At 43.0% G+C, this 18,226-nt stretch overlaps 2 protein-coding genes across 3 annotated transcripts in view; both read right to left on the bottom strand.

The window, feature by feature from the left end:
* crb2a (crumbs cell polarity complex component 2a) overlaps positions 1-1,505 on the bottom strand; it is a 67,131-nt gene extending 65,626 nt beyond the window's left edge. Inside the window, exon 1 of the mRNA XM_061876757.1 lies at positions 1,364-1,505. The gene's annotated coding sequence lies outside the window, so the exon portion shown is untranslated. The remainder of the gene's footprint in view (positions 1-1,363) is intronic.
* Positions 1,506-10,479: 8,974 nt separating this feature from the next.
* The window catches only part of fbxw2 (F-box and WD repeat domain containing 2), a 47,653-nt gene continuing 39,906 nt past the window's right edge, over positions 10,480-18,226 (bottom strand). For both annotated transcript variants that reach the window (XM_061876754.1, XM_061876755.1), the window contains 2 exons: positions 11,673-11,842; positions 10,480-10,897 (listed from right to left, as the gene is read on the bottom strand). In XM_061876754.1, the coding sequence (XP_061732738.1) occupies positions 10,600-10,897; positions 11,673-11,842 (468 nt within the window). In that variant the 3' untranslated portion in view covers positions 10,480-10,599. The remainder of the gene's footprint in view (positions 10,898-11,672; positions 11,843-18,226) is intronic.

The following is an 18,226-nucleotide window of genomic DNA, read 5'->3' as shown; positions in this document are numbered from 1 at the left end:
CAAGAACAGTCAAACTGGAAACAGGAACCAGCAAACAGAAAAACTGGAAACAGCTAACGGCTAACAGGATACAGGTACAGCTTCACCGACAGGTAGTAATGATAATGACAAGTCATAATGACAATACTCAAGCACAGACTGGATGGTGACAAGTCATAATGACAATACTCAAGCACAGACTGGATGGCAAGGCAGGTTTAAATAGCACCTAGCTGATTGACACCAGGTGTGGCCAGGTGCCAATCAGTCACAGCTGAGGGGAAACAGTGCTCAGGGAGACAAGCAGGAAACGCTGACAGGAAACAAAGACAAACACAAGGGAAAATCTAAAACATAACCAAACTGTCAGGGACAAGCCCAAAAGTAGCCCCCCTTCCGAAAATGGATACCAAACGTTCTAGAACCCCCCCCACACACACACACAAAAAAAAATAGTCCAAAGTCACGGGAGGGTGGAGGGAGGACAAAGCGGTGGGCCGCCAGGTCAAGTGTCCCCGCAACCAGCTGGGAAGAGTCAGGTGGCGACGGCGAGTTGAACGCCGCCGCAATTGGCGAGGCGGAGGACCCACCGGAGAGGATGGTGGTGCCTCTCTTGGCCCACCGGAGAGCATGGTGGCGCCCTCTGCTGGCCCACCGGAGAGCATGATAAAAAAAAATGGTAAATGGTTGTACTTGTATAACGCTTTTCTACCCCTTTTTAAGGAGCCCAAAGCGTTTTGACAGTATTTCCACATTCACCCATTCACACACACAGTCACACACTGATGGTGGGAGCTGCATGCAAGGCGCTAACCAGGACTGTTGCGTTTTGACCAGATGTTCCTCCAAGGGAATTTAAGATGCTGGTCAATCCCAAGTTCTTTTGATGACACATAAGCTGATTTTAAATGATAACCCAGAACAGAATAGGTATTTTGCAATTTATTCCAAAGCTTTGGAGAGACCAACCTATGTAACAACAATTTCAATTCGCATCGCCCAAGTTGATCTGACAACACCATGGAAGTCCTGTCTTTTTCAAAATGCCACTAGCCCCCGCCCCCATATTTGTTTTTCTGCCGGAAAGGGAGAGATAAGAAGGGAGTCATGGCTAGTTTTCTCATTCCTACAGCTTCAAGGTTAACACATACACCATACTTATGCGACCAACCATAAAGAGCACAAATGGAAAAACACTAGCTGTTTTCAAATATGACTATGGAGAAAAGAAATAACTCTTGAATATGGATATGTGTAGATATCTATCTCCGTCAATCCCCCTTCAAGTCTTCTACAAAAGATCTCTAACACAATTACAAAACTTCTAAAGCACGTCCCACATTAAAGTTTTAGCAAGCTAGCAATAAAATAAAAGCATAGTTACATGGGAGATAGATGGAGGGAGTCCAGGTCAAAGTCGTCATCATCGGATCGGGACAACCCTAGGCTCCAGCACCCCCGATGACCCCGAAAGGGACAAGCGGTAAAAAATGGATGGATAGAAAAAAATGAAACATTGGATTTAAAAACAGCAGACTATATATGAAGTTTAGCACTTGTAATAACAAAGACTTTAAACGTTAAGTCTATTTTCTCACCACAACAACAAAGGCGGATATCTACGGTGGTCGAGAAAATTAATAAGAAATGCGACGCCTCGAGACAATAGTCCCATCTGTGACGTGGTGGTGTGCTTTTAGGAGGTAGTGCTGTTGTGTGTTACCTGAGCGAGAGTGGCAGAGTGAACAGAATCCCAGGAGAGTTTTGATGTTTTTGTGTTTAGTTTTTAAACTTGTGTTTTGAATCCCTGAGTTTTTTAACATTTGTTATGAAGGCGTGTCCACTACTCTACTGCTGGGCATTACAATGTCATCATTTTCAGCTACTGCACAATTGCTGAAGCCACGATAAATACAAACGACACAATACAATAATAGAGCAGCAACACACATTTTAACCACAAAAGACGTAGCCGACATAACACTTCCGTTATGTCGACTACGTGTTTTTTGGTTTAACGGTACAAGCAAAATGCAGTGTCGCATTTTAAGTCATTTTATGAGAAATAAAGAAATACAAGAAATGGATGAAGCAGGTTATGGAAATTATGAAGCAAGGAAGCAACGCTTGCAACAGGAATGGGGGAGCAATGGCATACATGCTTCTGCAAACCTGGGACACTGTCTGTCATCAGCGACGCGAGGGCGAGAAACAAATACTGTACGGCCACGTAGTGGAACTTTATTAGGCAAGTAAATCTATTGTTAAAATGTTTGTTATTCTACAAACCCCGTTTTCATATGAGTTGGACAATTGTGTTAGATGTAAATATAAACGGAATACAATGATTTGCAAATCATTTTCAACCCATATTCAGTTGAATGCACTACAAAGACAAGATATTTGATGTTCAAACTCATAAACTTTTTTTTTTTTTTGCAAATAATAATTAACTTAGAATTTCATGGCTGCAACACATGCCAAAGTAGTTGGGAAAGGGCATGTTCACCACTGTGTTACATCACATTTTCTTTTAACAACACTCAATAAACGTTTGGGAACTGAGGAAACTAATTGTTGAAGCTTTGAAAGTGGAATTCTTTACCATTCTTGCTTGATGTACAGCTTAAGTTGTTCAACAGTCTTGTTGTCGTATTTTACGCTTCATAATGCGCCACACATTTTCCATGGGAGACAGGTCTGGACTGCATGCAGGCCAGGAAAGTACCCGCACTCTTTTACTAGGAAGCCACGCTGTTGTAACTCGTGGCTTGGAATTGTTTTGTAGAAATAATCAGGGGCGTCTATGATAACGTTGCTTGGATGACAACATATGTTGCTCCAAAACCTGTATGGACCATTCAGCATTAATGGTGCCTTCACAGATGCATTAATGCCCATGACTTGGGCATTAATGCACCCCCATACCATGACAGATGCTGGCTTTTGAACTTTGGGCCTATAACAATCCGGATGGTTATCTTCCTCTTTGTTCCGGAGGACACCACGTCCACAGTTTCCAAATATAATTTAAAATGTGGACTCGTCAGACTTTTCCACTTTTCCACTTTGCATCAGTCCATCTTAGATGAGCTCGGACCCAGCGAAGCCGGCGGCGTTCCTGGGTGTGGTTGATAAAAGGCTTTCGCTTTGCATAGTAGAGTTTTAACTTGCATTTACAGATGTAGTGACCAACGGTAGTTACTGATAGTGGTTTTACAAAGTGTTCCTGAGCCCATGTGGTGATATCCTTTACACATTGATGTCGGTTTTTGATGCAGTACCGCCTGAGGGATCAAAAGTCCATAATATCATTGCTTACGTACAGCAATTTCTCCAGATTCTCTGAACCTTTTGATGATTTTACTGACCGTAGATGGTAAAATCCCTGAATTCCTTGCAATCTCTCGTTGAGAAATGTTGTTCTAAAACTGTTCGACAATTTGCTTACAAATTGGTGACTCTCGCCCCATACTTGTTTGTGAATTACTTAGCATTTCATGGAAGCTGCTTTTATACCCAATCATGGCACCCACCTGTTCCCAATTAGCCTACATACCTGTGGGATGTTCCAAATAAGTGTTGGTGAGCATTCCTCAACTTTATCAGTATTTATTGCCACCTTTCCCAACTTCTTTGTCACATGTTGCTGGCATCAAATTCTAAAGTTAATGATTATTTGCAACATAAAAAAATGTTTATCAGTTTGAACATCAAATATGTTGTCTTTGTAGCATATTCAACTGCATATGGGTTGAAAATGATTTGCAAATCATTGTGTTCCGTTTATATCTAACACAATTTCCCAACTCATATGGAAACGGGGTTTGTACTTTTATTGAAAATTGCTTGATAAAATAATGAACAAGGTTTCCTCTTGTTTATTGTACCTTAAGAGTTGGTTGGACTTTATTAATATAAAATGTGAATGCATTGGTCATTAATTGTTTATTGGCTTGTTTGGATCCGTAATTCATTTACTGTATATATATAATTCTCTGACAAAAAATTACAGACATAAAAGAAACTTTATCTACAGTATCCAGTATTCAGTATTTATTTAAAAGTATACTGCTTGATTCGTTTTGAGAAAAAAAAAATTACTAAATCGATTTTGTCATGATTTGCCCAGGTTATGTTAGGTTTAATTTGGTACATTATATTTATTTCTGTTTCAGCACCCTCGTTTATTTTCTTCTTGGCCATGGGTGCTGATTTTTGTCACCTGCCTCTGTTTAGTGGTTGGGACGCTTCCAGTCACTAATCATAGAGCTATTTATTCCTGCCTTGCCCCACACTCTGCCTGGCAGTCTTGTTCGCAACACACGACACTTGCGTTGGTATTTAATGTATGTAATTAGAATTACAAGCTTCTTGCTCCTTTTTTTGCTAGTCTTATTGTTAAGCTTTGCCGTAGCTTCTCGTGCCATCCGCATGTTTTGCTTTTACGTGTTTTTGCCGTTGTTATTGGAATAAATCACTTTCTTACCTGCACATTGCTTCCTGACGTCCTCCTGCATCTTGGGGAAACGACCGCGGAAAAACCATGTGACCCAGTGAGTTACAGTGATTTAATGAGTTGAAGTTTGTAACTCACTAAATTGTATCGTATGCTTCTAAAAAAAACTTATATCATGCCTGAATCGTATCAGCAACAACAAATATCCACTTGAAACAAATCATTAAAACAAATCGTTACACCCCACACGTTGATGCTGGTCTGTAGTAATCTAGGAGGAGTGTGTCCCAGCAACTCTCATGATGAGAGTTTGCCAAACAGACTTTCGCTACAGACGTGAAGGACAACGAACACCATACGGGGTCTCCTAGATCAAATGTCCCTGCAGCCAAGGAGAAGGTGCGCGGAAAGATGTGAAGAATGACAAATGACAAGTGCTGCTGCTGTTGCGTAGAGAATGAGGAGGATCGCAGAACGGCCGCTCCTTTCGCTGAAGGAAAAGAAAAGGCGTGGGGCCTGGAGGGAGCAGGTGGTTGGCAGCGGTGGTAGGTTGCAGAACATGCCCAGGTGACTCGAGATGCCTGGTGAGCGTGGCGCCTTGGAGGGTCACAACCCCTATGTCTTTGTATGCGTCAGCAGTGTGCTTCACAGACAGGCTCGTATGTTAGGAGATTGTTTCTTTCTGCAACCTTTAGGTTATTACGAAATGAGAAGGGATCGGAAATTGGAAATTAGATATCAGCTGATTAATATGGATGGGGAACGCTTAAAAATACTGTAATGCCATTGCTTTGTAGGGATTCTGATGGTAATTCTTTCCTTATCATTGGCAAACAGAATGTTGCCAAGTTCTCTCAGAAATGCATGCTCTTCTGTCTCAGTTGAATTACTCCTGTGTTGAGTTGTTCTGTTCATGGAGTTCGGTACTGAGTGTCGTTGTTTTGGGGCAATGATGAAAACTACTCCTGCATTGACCTGCTGTGTCGGCTCTCACTTGCCTTTGCATTTTTGGACCACAGACAAGAGAAAAATATGTATCTACATCTCAACTGTGAAGTGGCATGATTGCACACAACTGCTAGACCTTTGACAAGAACAAGAAAGTTTGATCATATTACGCCTATACTGGCTCACCTGCACTGGCTTCCTGTGCACTTAAGATGCGACTTTAAGGTTTTACTACTTCGATATAAAATACAAAACCGTCTAGCTCCATCCTATCTTGCTGATTGTATTGTACCATACTGTATGTCCCAGCAAGTAATCTGCGTTCTAAGAATTCCGGCTTATTTTTGATTCCCAGAGGCCAAAAACAGTCTGCGGGCTATAGAGCGTTTTCTATTCGAGCTCCAGTACTCTGCAATGCCCTTCCAGTAACAGTTAGAGATGCTACCTCAGTAGAAGCATTTAAGTCTCATCTTAAAACTAATTTGTATACACTAGCCTTTAAATAGACCCCCCTATTAGACCAGTTGATCTGCCGTCTCTTTTCTTATCTGACCCCTGTCCTGCGTGGAGAAGTTATTAGGTGACCACAGATGACGCACTAGCTATTTAAAGTTGGACCCGGGGTGGACCACTCATCTGTGCATCAGTTGAGTAAGTCTCTGCGCTACTCTTGCCTTGATGTGGGAGCTGAGCCGAGGATGTCGTTGTGGTTTGTGCAGCCCTTTGACACACTTGCGATTAAGGGCTATATAAATAAACTTTGATTAATTGATTGAACATAATGAGAAGTTATCATAGTGTTGTGACACATTTTATAAATGATTTGTACAGTTGTCTTTTTTTTTTTTTTTCCACACTGTTGGACTTGGTACAGAGTTGACGAGGGTTACAGCTTTTTTTTGGTTTAGAAGAACTATGGGGTATTGGGGTTATGGTTTTAAAAGGGAACTATTATGTAAGACCAACTTTTCTTGTTACTGGTTGTTATTGCTATTGTTACCAGTTTTTGTGTAATTGGGATCTGCATAAGTCCCAAAAATGTAAATCAAATCTTAGAGGCATAGCAAAGATATTTATAAAAAGTCTTCCTCCAAACAAGCCGTTTGTAATTTGCTAAGTTTGTGATGTGTTTCCCAAGTGTGACGTCAATGGATAATGCCAGAAAGATTTACCCAAAAAGATTTGTGTCCATTGAGTCCACTATTGTTCTACAGTCCACTCTAAAGACATGCACCTGGGGATAGGTTGATTGGCAACACTAAATGGTCCCTAGTGTGTGAATGTGAGTGTGAATGTTGTCTATCTGTGTTGGCCCTGGGATGAGTTGGTGACTTGTCCAGGGTGTACACCGCCTTCCACCCGAAGAGATAGGCTGAGATAGGCTCCAGCACCCCGCGACCCCGAACAGGACAAGCAATACAAAATGGATTGATGGATGGAGTCCACTACTGTAGTCCGACGCTTTACTCAATAAGTTCCTTCTTTTTCTCTATCCTCTTGTTGTGGAGCAGACTGGCTCGTACACGCATCTGTGATTGCCATTTAATACAAAGTAGTATATAGTTGGAACTTATAACTGTCCGTAGACTCTATATAGAAGCACTAAAAACTAAAACACATCTGGCAAGGATAAGACGCAGTCAAAGTGTAGGCACTTAAATAAGACCACCCACAAAATGGCGCATCAGGAAGAAACGGTCGGAAACCGATTTGAAGATGCTCTGTAAACATAATCTATGCAACATTTGGACCAAATAACCACCATTACATGTTATGTAGACCACTTGGAAGTGTTTTAAATGTAGGCAAAAATCATAATCTGATCCCTTTAAGCAGCGCCATCCCTCCCTATACGCAGATCCCACCTTGTGCGTAGGTCCCAGTGATCTGTTTGGGACCCCATCTTGCGCGAAGACGTGTTTGTAAATGTCAATTAATTAATGATATTTAATGGCTTCATTAATTTTTATTTTTTTTACAACAAACCTTTTCCTAGCCAATGCCCCATAACTGGTAATAATATAAAGCCAAAAACCCTTGAAGTCATCACTCTCCCCCGTAATTAGCAGCTTATGCACTGGTGCACAAGGCAGATATGCCGGGTTCAAGGCCTGGTCGTAGATGTGACAGAAAGAGCTGGTATTTTTGTTTTAATGATGTTAAATTTGTTATTTTGCACAATTTCTATTTTTTTGGGACCAATTTCTGTCATGGTCTCAAATTAGTTTCCTGTATTATAAATCATTTCCTGACCAGCAATTTTGTGAAGTGAAGTTAATTACATTTATATAGCGCTTTTTTCTCTAGTGACTCAAAGCGCTTTACATAGTGCAGGGGTCGGCAACCTTTACTATTCAAAGAGCCATTTTGACCCGTTTCACAAAATAAAGAAAACAATGGGAGCCACAAAACTCTTTCGAAATATAAAATGAAATAACACTGCATACAGAGGTTTTTTTTTGCTTTGTGTTATGTATTAACCAGGGGTCTCAGACATGCGGCCCGCGCCGTAATATGAAATTTTAATGTTAGTGCGCCCCGCGAGTTTTTTTTAATCAATGCCGCTTGACAGCATTACACATGCAGACGTACCCAAATTTTTCTCCCGAAAAAGACTCCCGAATTTCCGAGCAATTATTCTCATGAAAGTCTGCTTATTTTCACCCTAACAATGATAATAAGGGCGTACTATGCAGGCGATGCCTTTAACGCCCTCTGCAACATGTACCAACAGCTTGCCAGCAAGGTCGCCTGCTGTATGTGGCTTTGGCAGACACGCGTACATGATTGCAAGGCATACTTGTTCAACAGCCATACAGGTCACGCTGAAGGTGCTTGTTTAAACAACTTTAACACTCTTACTAATATGCGCCACGCTGTGAACCCACACCAAACAAGAATGACAAACACATTTCGGGAGAACATCCGCACTGTAACACAACATAAACACAACAGAACAAATACCCAGAAACCCATGTATCCCTAACTCTTCCGGGCTACATTATACACCCCCGCTAGCACCTAATCCCACCCCCTCCGTGCGTCGGTTGAGATGGGCCGGGTTGGGTGGGCAGGGTTTGGTGCTAGCGGGGGTGTATAATGTAGCCCGGAAAAGTCAGGGATGCATGGGATTCTGGGTATTTGTTCTGTTGTGTTTATGTTGTGTTATACTGCGGATGTTCTCTCGAAATGTGTTTGTCATTTTTGTTTGGTGTGGGTCCACAGTGTGGCGTATATTAGTAAGAGTGTTAAAGTTCTTTATATCACAACCCTCAGTGTAACCTGTATAGTTGTTGAATAAGTATGCCTTGCAGTCACTGTCGTGTGTTAAAAAGACGCCATATACTACATGTGACCAACCGGCGCGCTGATAGCATTGCGAATAAGTGGGTGCGACAATTTGTTGTAAATGACGCTAAAAGCATTGCCATCTCGGCACGCTCTCAATATTGTAGTCCGGGTGAAAATCAGAGAATGTTTGCCACAGGTGATTTCTGGGGAGGCATTACAGACTGGAGACCGCTCGGAATAATTGGGGGAATTGATAATAATGCAGTTGACCCACATCATAGTGATCAAAGAGCTGCATGCGGCTCCGGAGCCGCGGGTTGCCGACCCCTGACATAGTGAAACCCAATATATAGTTTTTACATTCAAACCAGTGTGGGTGGCACAGGAAGCAGGTGGGTAAAGTGTCTTGCCCAAGGACACAACGGCAGTGACTAGGATGGCGGAAGCGGGGAGCGAACCTGCAACCCTCAAGTTGCTGGCACGGCCGCTCTACCAGCCGAGCTATACCACCCCAATTTTGTTTTTCATTCTACTTCCTGTCTGCCTGTTCTCCCCCACTTTACTACTAGCTTGAGCACCTGCCCCCAGTTTATTAGGAGACTCACTTGCTGGCAATCATTAAACAAGCTACCAGAGAACAGGGCTGCCGTGCTATGTTCATAAACATGCATAGCTGTTCTTATGCTATCCTTCTTGTTTTTCTCAATTAATCATTTTAAACCTGCGCTATGTCTGCAGTCTCTGCATATTGGGGATCAGACCACCACACTACCATAATAATTTGAAAAATAGTTTTAGTCCAAAATATGCATCCATGCATCCAGTATAAAAATAATTTTACGCAAATACACTACTCAGCAGGCACAACACATTAAAATATCGTTGAGAACTTGTTGAATTAAGTCCTGATGTTGAGCAACTCAAACTTAACGTTGGAACAACATGCTTTTTGACAACGTTTATTCAATGTTGGGTGGTGACGTTGATTTGACCATTGAAATTGGGTAATTTCCCAACAAACAACAAAGATCCAAAGTTAGACATCAACACTGTCTCAATTTACAAATACAACTATTTTGCAACACTGTTTTGAAGTCACTTTTAAGGGACATGTATGTATAATCAACATATCAATGTCTTGTGTCTGCTGGGTATTATAATGGAGGTGGCTCCAAATACAATTCTGGTTTAGGCTCCAATTTTGATAGGGACTGGTTTTAGACACTGGTTTTAAGTGTCAGTGTAGTCTTTGTAGAATGGCAGAAACAAAGTGTAAAAGTAGAAATGAGAACCTCACATATAACCTTGTAGAAAGATTGAAGATGCACAAACATTCATGTTCTTACTCTATAACAAACACACAGAACATCAAGAAACCCTACCAATTTTCTGTAATTGGTCGAAGTTCTTAATGCCTGGACTGAAAAAAATAAAAGCTATGTCTTGTACCTTTGACATCTGTTTTCATGATTGCTATGGAGTAAAAAAAAGTGTGTCTTTGTTGAAATCGTGGGATTCCATCATCTTTCTGTAGCAGTATACCTGCGGCATTCGTGAAGCACTGGATTATCAGGTCGCTCTTACCACACCTGGACTACACCTATAGAAACATCATCTGGCAATCTTATTGGCATAGTCTTTTACTTATGTTTGCATCACTGTTATCTATTGAAAATAAAAAAGGACAAACTATATCATAAAGGTAAGCAATATAATAATTGTTTTATTCTTCCTAACCAACTAAATAAGAACACAGAACCGGAATAGTTGCCTTTACGTCACACACACATTTAATACAAAAGTGTTAAGAGTGGTTTATTTTGAACACATGGTTTAAAGTCATTGTCAAGACATGTTTAGTTTTTGTCTTCACTGATTTGACCAAAAAAAAAGAAATAAAATAAAATTGTCCTGTCGTGGCGTCAGGTTTGATACATGTTTTCTTTCCATAGTACTAAGTGAATGCTGTGGTCTGGCATGCTGGTGGCAAACACAAGTCCAGAGTCATTGTCTCCGTCCAAACCATTGAGCCAAGAGGTAACACCAGCCAGGAAACTGGATCCACGTTTCGATTTCCTGTAAGGTGGTAAAGGCCAGCGGCCTGAAATTGTTTCTGTCCTGAGATCCATCACATAGAGGAAATGGTTGTCAAAAAGGAGGGCAAACACTTCGCCAAAACTAAGCAAAGACAGGTTGGCTGGATCCTGCGATTTTATCACCCTGGAAAAATACAAATATGCTGAATTAAAAGTGATTGCAACATTGAAATCAACCATTGCACAAAAAGATGGAAGATAATCATCCAAAGACTCTAACATGAATTCTGAGGATTACGAACAATTCTAGTTCAAGTTCACACTTGCAGTCCGGAGAAAAATTACAGAAAGATAATTGGTGCTCACTTTGGTGCAGGGAGGCAAGCAGTCACACTTTGAGTCTTTGTCAGCAGGACAAATAAAGCTGAATTAATCTATTTGAAAAAAGTCTTGACTGGATAGCGTATGTGACAATTTATCCAAAAAGTTACTTAAGGAAATGTAACAGAGTAAATGTAGCATGTTACTACATGTAGCTATTGTTTTACACACTTTATTATCAGTACATTCACTTCAAATTACATACCTACCTGCTACAGAACTTTACAATCTGCTTAACTGTAGGTCACACCAGACCAGAGATATCCATTTTCATCCCACAGGCCCTTGACATGTCCTCAACATTAAATTAATGAATTATTAATGAGGTGTATGAGATGTAAGACTATCAACCATTTATAAGTTACCTGTAACACAAAAACTAAGACATCCATTTTTTATCCCCCCAAATATAAAAATGACATAAAACATGCCCATAGTGTTAACCCAGGTTTAATGATGGCATTAGTTTGATTCTAGAGCGGACTATTTCCAATGTTTTCTATGCAAAACAATATTTCCTAATGCCAGCAAATCAAAATAAACTCTCTCTCCGGAATGGACAGTATTAAGCCGATTACCTGAGAATCTCAAAACTGGCAAAGTCCCACTGGTACACTCCAAGGTCAGAACTGCAGATAATGTAGCGTCCATCAAACTGCAAACGGGGCTGAAGGCTGATGCTGCGGTTTTCTGACACTGACAGGGTCTTTAAGCACTTACAGTTTATTTCTTTTCCTAAAGGCCAAACCTGAAAACAGAAGAAAACACATGTTTTTCATGTGCTCATAACATTAGCCATCCATCCATCCATCCATTCATCCATCCATTTTCTATCGCTTATCCCTTTCGGGGTCACTGGAGCCTATCTCAGCTGCATTTGGGCGGAAGGTGGTGTACACCTTGGACATACAGCAATGCTGCGGTGTAACTTCATCGATATTTTGATTTTAAGGAAAGCTGTGTCTTTGAAACCATCTGGAAATTATATGGCTTCTACTGCACTTATTTATTGAAAAATATTTCATCATTTAGACAAAAATCTTGAAATAATGCTTTCTAAAATTTCAAACGTATAATTTAACATCTGACCATCTGTTAGGTTTTCTGTGTTACACCGAGACAGTATACATAACTGATACTAGTGCCAAACTGATACTCTTTTAACAGAGGAGGTTCTTAAACAGTTCCTAAACCGGTACTTAAAAATGGACAACATGCACATTTTTGTAAAAAAAAAATCACATTAAAAAAAAAAAATCACGTTAATTGCTTTTGAATTAGAAATGCAATTGTATTACATTTAAAAAAAAAAAGTTTATTTTGTTTTATTTGCTCAAAATTTGGTAACAATTTTATGTTAAGTCCCATCAAAGTGTATTTTAAAGGTAAATTTGCCAGTGAGGACAACATCTTTGTACTGACATATGCATTGAACTGATCACTGACAGTATAACAACTCCTGCCACCTTTCAGTAAACCATTCGCAGTGAGGGGAAAGAAGCATGTACGCTCAAAATAAAGTGTTAGATTGATCTGCATATATACATGATTAATGTGATAATCTTCTGTGAACTTGTTATTTTTGACAGCCCTAGTTTAAATACATGTTAGGCATGTTAAAGTAAAACAGCAACAGCTCTATTAGAAAACAGACACTTTAAATATATAACTAACTAATGGATTTAAAATAGGAAATAACGGCCACAAACTGTCACAGGGTTTCCACAGGTATCAGCAAATCTAATTCAATACTTTTAAAATCCAATTTAAAAAAATGTAATGCCATTTTCGACCGCATATTGTTATATGTCAAAAAATGTCTACATTAACTGTTATTATCTAGTGAATTAGAATTGGCTTGCGTGACTGTTTCATCAAAGAATTTGTATTTATTCATCTATTTTTCTGTAGTAGCATCCGGTCTTTTGACTTTGTGTACTAGCCGTAGACAATAGCGATTAAAAGGTTCTGTCTGTCAATCATCACACTGTACCTTCAATCAAAATTATTTAAGGGGAACTGCACTTAAGCTCTCTAAATAAACATCCAATCCTGAAATAAAAAATATAATATACCCGTAAGACATTTTTTAAATTGCATATTTTTAAAACATGTTGTAAAAATTCATATGCTCTGAAAATATGCCCTATAATAGCCACATACTGGAGGTTTTATGGCCTAATAAATGAACATCATAGGAATGCAAATGATGCATCTACATGCTGCCGCGAGGTGACATCATATGCAAATACGGTGTTAGCTTTCACTGTTATGCTGATGACACCCAACTCTACATGCCCCTAAAGCTGACCAACAAGCCGGATTGTAGTCAGCTGGAGGCGTGAAATTAAACAATGTCCGCTAACTTTTTGCAATTCAACGCAAAGAAAACGGAAATGCTGATTATCCGTCCTGCTAGATAGACACCGACACCTATTTAATAATACCACCTTAACATTTGACAACTAAACAATTACGCAAGGCGACTCAGTGAAGAATCTGGGTATTATCTTCGACCCAACTCTCTCGTTTCAGTCACACATTAAGAGTGTTATTAAAACGGCCTTCTTTCATCTCCGTAATATAGCTTGAATTTGTTCCATTTTGTCCACTAGCGACGCTGAGATCATTATTCATGCGTTCATTACGTCTCGTCTCGATTACTGTAACGTATAATTTTCGGGTCTCCCTATGTCTAGCATTAAAAGATTACAGTTGGTACAAATTGCGGCTGCTAAGACTTTTGACAAGAACAAGAAAGTTTGATCATACTACGCCTATACTGGCTCACCAACACTGGCTTTCTGTGCACTTAAGATGTGACTTTAAGGTTTTACTACTTACGTATAAAATGCTACACGATCTAGCTCCATCTGATCGTATTGTACCATATGTCCCGGCAAGAAATCTGCGTTCAAAGAACTCCGGCTTATTAGTGAATCCCAGAGCCCAAAAAAAGTCTGCGGGTTATAAAGCGGTCCTCTCCAAGGTTTCTCATTGTCATTCATTGTGGGAAAGGTAATCATTGCAGTGGGCTGCACTGAAGGCCTTGGTGGAAATCGCACGGCCCGCCACTGTTTAATACATGTAGTAGACTAGTAGAGGGTGACACCGCTAATAGTGATAAATCACATACAATGTTTGGTGTGTGAACGTTGTGTAGACATTTGTAGTTTGTGTAAATATATTAACACTAAACCTCTACTTTATTTGTGTAAAATACACAATTGACGTTATACATTTATGTTTATTTTATATTTTCAGTCTTACAAACCTAAATGAAATACGGAAGGAAAATAATTCAGAAGAAGGAACATCAATCTTCAACAAAACCTAGAGCTTCTTTTCTTCATACCGTTAACTGCTGCACACACTGGAAACGAGTAGATAGGGCAGAATACAAACCCTGTTTCCATATGAAATGGGAAATTGTGTTAGATGTGAATATAAACGGAATTCAAAGATTTGCAAATCCTTTTCAACCCATATTCAATTGAATGTACTACAAAGACAAGATATTTGATGTTCAAACTCCATCCATCCATCCATCATCTTCCGCTTATCCGAGGTCGGGTCGCGGGGGCAGCAGCCTAAGCAGGGAAGCCCAGACTTCCCTATCTCCAGCCACTTCGTCTAGCTCTTCCCGGGGGATCCCGAGGCGTTCCCAGGCCAGCCGGGAGACATAGTCTTTCCAACGTGTCCTGGGTCTTCCCCGTGGCCTCCTACCAGCTGGACGTGCCCTAAACACATCCCTAGGGAGGCGTTCGGGTGGCATCCTGACCAGATGCCCGAACCACCTCATCTGGCTCCTCTCGATGTGGAGGAGCAGCGGCTTTACGTTGAGCTCCTCCCGGATGGCAGAGCTTCTCACCCTATCTCTAAGGGAGAGCCCCGCCACCCGGCGGAGGAAACTCATTTCGGCCGCTTGTACCCGTGATCTTATCCTTTCGGTCATGACCCAAAGCTCATGACCATAGGTGAGGATGGGAACGTAGATCGACCGGTAAATTGAGAGCTTTGCCTTCCGGCTCAGCTCCTTCTTCACCACAACGGATCGATACAACGTCCGCATTACTGAAGACGCCGCACCAATCCGCCTGTCGATCTCACGATCCACTCTTCCCCCACTCGTGAACAAGACTCCTAGGTACTTGAACTCCTCCACTTGGGGCAGGGTCTCCTCCCCAACCCGGAGATGGCACTCCACCCTTTTCCGGGCGAGAACTATGGACTCGGACTTGGAGGCGCTGATTCTCATTCCGGTCGCTTCACACTCGGCTGCGAACCGATCCAGTGAGAGCTGAAGATCCCGGCCAGATGAAGCCATCAGGACTACATCATCTGCAAAAAGCAGAGACCTAATCCCGTGGCCACCAAACCGGAACCCCTCAACGCCTTGACTGCGCCTAGAAATTCTGTCCATAAAAGTTATGAACAGAATCGGTGACAAAGGACAGCCTTGGCGGAGTCCAACCTTCACTGGAAACGTGTCCGACTTACTGCCAGCAATGCGGACCAAGCTCTGACACTGATCATACAGGGAGCGGACTGCCACAATAAGACAGTCCGATACCCCATACTCTCTGAGCACTCCCCACAGGACTTCCCGAGGGACACGGTCGAATGCCTTCTCCAAGTCAACAAAGCACATGTAGACTGGTTGGGCAAACTCCCATGCACCCTCAAGAACCCTGCCGAGAGTATAGAGCTGGTCCACAGTTCCACGACCAGGACGAAAACCACACTGTTCCTCCTGAATCCGAGGTTCGACTATCCGGCGAAGCCTCCTCTCCAGTATACCTGAATAAACCTTACCGGGAAGGCTGAGGAGTGTGATCCCACGATAGTTGGAACACACCCTCCGGTCCCCCTTCTTAAAGAGAGGGTCCACCACCCCGGTCTGCCAATCCAGAGGTACCGCCCCCGATGTCCACGCGATGCTGCAGAGTCTTGTCAACCAAGACAGCCCCACAGCATCCAGAGCCTTAAGGATCTCATCCACCCCCGGGGCCTTGCCGCCGAGGAGCTTTTTAACTACCTCAGCGACCTCAGCCCCAGAAATAGGAGAGTCCACTACAGATTCCCCAGGCACCGCTTCCTCAAAGAAAGACGTGTTGGTGGGATTGAGGAGGTCTTCGAAGTATTCCCTCCACCGATCCACAACATCCGCAGTCGAAGTCAGCAGAACACCATCCGCACCATACACGGTGTTGATAGTGCACTGCTTCCCCTTCCTGAGGCGCCGTATGGTGGTCCAGAATCGCTTCGAAGCCATCCGGAAGTCGTTTTCCATGGCTTCCCCGAACTCTTCCCATGTCCGAGTTTTTGCCTCCGCGACCGCTAAAGCTGCACACCGCTTGGCCCGTCGGTACCCGTCCACTGCCTCCGGAGTCCTATGAGCCAAAAGAACCCGATAGGACTCCTTCTTCAGCTTGACGGCATCCCTCACTGCTGGTGTCCACCAACGGGTTCTGGGATTACCGCCACGACAGGCACCAACAACCTTGCGGCCACAGCTCCAATCAGCCGCCTCGACAATAGAGGTTCGGAACATGGTCCACTCGGACTCAATGTCCCGCACCTCCCTCGTGACATGTTCAAAGTTCTCCCGGAGGTGTGAATTGAAACTCTCTCTGACAGGAGACTCTGCCAGACGTTCCCAGCAGACCCTCACAATGCGCTTGGGCCTGCCAGGTCTGTCCGGCATCCTCCCCCACCATCGCAGCCAACTCACCACCAGGTGGTGATCGGTAGAAAGCTCCGCCCCTCTCTTCACCCGAGTGTCCAAAACATAAGGCCGCAAATCCGATGACACAACTACAAAGTCGATCATGGAACTGCGGCCTAGGGTGTCCTGGTGCCAAGTGCACATATGGACACCCTTATGTTTGAACATGGTGTTTGTTATCGACAAACTGTGACGAGCACAAAAGTCCAATAACAAAACACCACTCGGGTTTAGATCCGGGCGACCATTCTTCCCAATCACGCCTCTCCAGGTTTCACTGTCGTTGCCAACATGAGCGTTGAAGTCTCCCAATAGGACAAGGGAATCACCCGGAGGAGCACTTTCCAGTACTCCCTCGAGTGTACCCAAAAAGGGTGGGTATTCTGAACTGCTGTTTGGTGCGTAAGCACAAACAACAGTCAGGACCCGTCCCCCCACCCGAAGGCGAAGGGAAGCTACCCTCTCGTCCACTGGGTTGAACTCAAACGTACAGGCTTTGAGCCGGGGGGCAACCAGAATTGCCACCCCAGCCCGTCGCCTCTCACTGCCGGAAACGCCAGAGTGGAAGAGGGTCCAGTCCCTCTCGAGAGAACTGGTTCCAGAGCCCTTGCTGTGCGTCGAGGTGAGTCCGACTATATCCAGCCGGAACTTCTCTACCTCGCGCACTAGCTCAGGCTCCTTCCCCCCCAGTGAGGTGACGTTCCACGTCCCAAGAGCTAGCTTCTGTAGCCGAGGATCGGACCGCCAAGTGCCCTGCCTTCGGCTGCCGCCCAGCTCACAATGCACCCGACCTCTATGGCCCCTCCTATGAGTGGTGAGCCCATTGGAGGGATGACCCACGTTGCCTCTTCGGGCTGTGCCCGGCCGGGCCCCATGGGAACAGGCCCGACCACCAGGCGCTCGCCATCGTGCCCCAACTCCGGGCCTGGCTCCAGAGCGGGGCCCCGGTGACCCACGTCCGGGCGAGGGATATCTGGGTTCATTTCGTTGTAATTCCATAGAAGTCTTTGAGCTGCTCTTTGTCTGATCACTCACCTAGGACCTGTTTGTCTTGGGAGACCCTACCAGGGGGCATGAAAACCCCCAGACAACATAGCTCCTAGGATCATTGGGACACGCAAACTCCTCTACCACGGTAAGGTAGCAGCTCAGAGAGGAGTGTGTTCAAACTCATAAACTTTATTTTATTTTGCAAATAATAATTAACTTAGCATTTCATGGCTGCAACACGTGCCAAAGTAGTTGGGAAAGGGCATGTTCACCACTGTGTTACATCACCTTTTCTTTTAACAACACTCAATAAACGTTTGGGAACTGCGGAAACTAATTGATGAAACTTTGAAAGTGGAATTATTTCCCATTCTTGTTTTATGTAGTGCTTCAGTCGTTCAACAGTCTGGGGTC

This window comes from Nerophis ophidion, linkage group LG17, assembly GCF_033978795.1.
Source record: "Nerophis ophidion isolate RoL-2023_Sa linkage group LG17, RoL_Noph_v1.0, whole genome shotgun sequence".
Taxonomy (NCBI): Eukaryota; Metazoa; Chordata; class Actinopteri; order Syngnathiformes; family Syngnathidae; genus Nerophis; species Nerophis ophidion.
Note: the sequence above shows the minus strand (reverse complement) of the source record. Positions and strands in the feature narration are given on the sequence as shown.